Source organism: Silene latifolia, chromosome 2 (genome assembly GCF_048544455.1).
Source record: "Silene latifolia isolate original U9 population chromosome 2, ASM4854445v1, whole genome shotgun sequence".
NCBI lineage: Eukaryota > Viridiplantae > Streptophyta > Magnoliopsida > Caryophyllales > Caryophyllaceae > Silene > Silene latifolia.
In genome coordinates this window covers 53,749,416-53,751,966 of record NC_133527.1, presented here as the reverse complement: position 1 = coordinate 53,751,966, position 2,551 = coordinate 53,749,416, and the positions used below count along the sequence as shown (strand labels likewise).

The window sequence follows — 2,551 nt, the reverse complement described above, 5'->3', positions numbered from 1 at the left end:
AGATATGTCTCACACTTCAGACGGTCTTAAGAGAGACTTACTATTATATCAATTGCTTTTACTTTTTTTGTTTGAAAATTTGGAATTATTCCATAGTTATAATGTTATAAGCTTGGTTTCTTACTATTTAGACATGAAGTACATAATATAAAAACAAAAACGAGTTAGAGGAGACAAAAATTAGGACATGTGGTCGTGCATAATATATACATTATTTCGAAAACAGTAGCAAGGTGTCAACTTTCAGTCGAGTTTTGAAGGTGCAAACGAAGTTTAATATGGATGTTCTTGGACTCGTTAGAGTTGTGGGAGTGTGAAGTTTTCAAATATGGTCAGAGGTATGGTCAAGGGTTGCTCTAAGGGTGGTCAAATTGGCGGTTTACAGGTGCTGGTCAGACGGGTTTGCTGCACTTTTCTGGGCAGTTTGGTAACAGATATGGTGTCTTCTAATGATCTTTTAGCAGGGTTAGGGTGGTTATATAAGGCTGAAATTTGGTACAGTCGTATAGGGTAGTGTACGAAAGGACGTGGTTATGTTGGACGTCGTGGAAAGTGGTGTTAACGTGGTGTTTCGAGGGGTTGTACAGGGTCTGGTCACGGTCTGCAAGAAGGGCTGTCAAAATCAAGTTTAAACTATGTTGCGTTCATTAACATGCTTTCATCGATGTTGTACGGTATAATTGATTAATTTCCAAATTATGTTGTATTAGTTATGTTAAGTAGGAGCCTAATGTCATGCATGTAATTCTTCTGGTATATGATAAGGGTTCTTGTCACATTTTGATTTTGTATAATGTAATAATGGTAATAGGGTGTTGCCACTCCTGACTATTTTTGCTACTAATTTGGTGCTTTATCTATCTAAATAATGAGCTCCATTATTAGGTGTCTGACCTAATTTCGGGGTATATTTCCCGGCATATAGTATTCTTTACCAGGTGGTGATGGAGCGGTGGATGCACATAATACCAGTCCAGATACACATGGTATTACTACTGGATACACAAATTGATTTGTGCATCTAGTAGAAATAACAGGTGTATTTGTGTATTTAAGTACCAATACGTGTATGAAGGTAGAATGCTAACAATTCATCCACTTTAGGAGTTAAGGTTTATACAACAGGAGTTGGATCAATTATTACTAGTGTTGATTTGAATGATGTTGGAGTTAAATTGCTTCTACTCGAAAAGTTAAATTCTTTTCAATTGAATTCTTAGATACTGTTACAAGATTCCGGACATCCTTCCCTCACATCTAGCGGCTCCCTTATTATGTGCTGGAATTACTGTTTATACGCCCATGATGCGCCATAACATGAACCAGCCTAGTAAAAGTCTTGGGGTGATTGCCTTTGGGGATATGGCTGTAATGTTCGGTAAGGCTTTCGGGCTTAAAGTCACGGTCTTTAGCACAAGCATGTCGAAGAAAGAAGAAGCCTTGAGTATACTAGGTGCTGACAATTGATGCGTGTCTAATATATGATGTTTTGCACTTCATTTCACACGCATTTCAGAGCTCAATTGAGTATTTTATGCTACTATTTCCCTTGTTTCGTGTATTTCTTCCTTTTCGTGTGATTTTGTAGGAATGTGAAGAATATGGCGGAAAATGGACCAAATCCGTCCCTAAGTACTTAGCATTGCATTTGACATGGATTAAAGACTCGGGAAGTGAACTTGGTGCGCGTTTCGAGGCCTGAAAGACACATTTACGAGAGCTTCAGAAGCGAATTACCAGCTACAGCAGTCTATAGACTAGCCTACATGGTCTATAGACTGTCAGAATGCTTCTCGACATTGCAAGATGCTTCAGATGGCTATATCTCGAGTTCTAGAGCTGCTAATCGAGTGATTCCAATTGGAGGTGAAAGCTTATCCTCTTAGCTTTCCAACGCCGCGTAGAACGCCTGATTTGATAGGGTAACGAAGAAATGGCAGCTGTTTTAAGATCGGTGCGCGCTGTAGGAATCGTCAGAATGCAATTCTGTACAGCGCCAGTGGTCGATCGACTGGCCTCAGTGGTCGATCGACCACTCCACGAGCTGATGCTCAAGTTAAAAGATCGAGAATAAGAAAGCCCAATGTACTATTAGGTTTAGAAATAAGAACTACGTTGTATTCCTATATAACGCAGCTTTAGTTTTCAGAATAATCATCAAATTTTTATCATTAAGTTCTTATCATTAGTTTAGGGAAATAATGAGGGTTTGGTTTTCGAGTTTAATCATTCAATACAATTCCTTTCGTTCGTGCTTTTGATCTTCTTCCTGCAATTCTTCTACTGGTATTCTTTTGTTCCATAATTTCAGTTTTATTGCTTTATTTCATTCGTAGCTAGAATTGCTAGAATAGTTTCCCATAAGCCAAATTATTGTTTTATGCTAGTCTTTTGTTCAGTTAATTTAATCATGAATTCTTCTGTTTTATTAGTCAATTTTATCGTTGTTATTACCTTCAGTATGAGCAGCTAAATCACCTTGCTAAGATGTAGGGGATCTATGGCGTAGATGGCAGTAGAATAGGTAACCCCGCATTAGGGCTTGGTCGAT

At 38.3% G+C, this 2,551-nt stretch overlaps 1 protein-coding gene across 1 annotated transcript; it reads left to right on the top strand.

The window, feature by feature from the left end:
- The first annotated feature begins 328 nt into the window (after positions 1 to 328).
- On the top strand, positions 329 to 1,467 carry LOC141640799 (putative cinnamyl alcohol dehydrogenase 1). The gene is made up of 2 exons (XM_074449479.1): positions 329 to 465; positions 1,221 to 1,467. Exons 1-2 carry the CDS (start codon positions 329 to 331, stop codon positions 1,465 to 1,467), a joined length of 384 nt encoding a protein of 127 aa, XP_074305580.1.
- Positions 1,468 to 2,551: the final 1,084 nt, after the last annotated feature.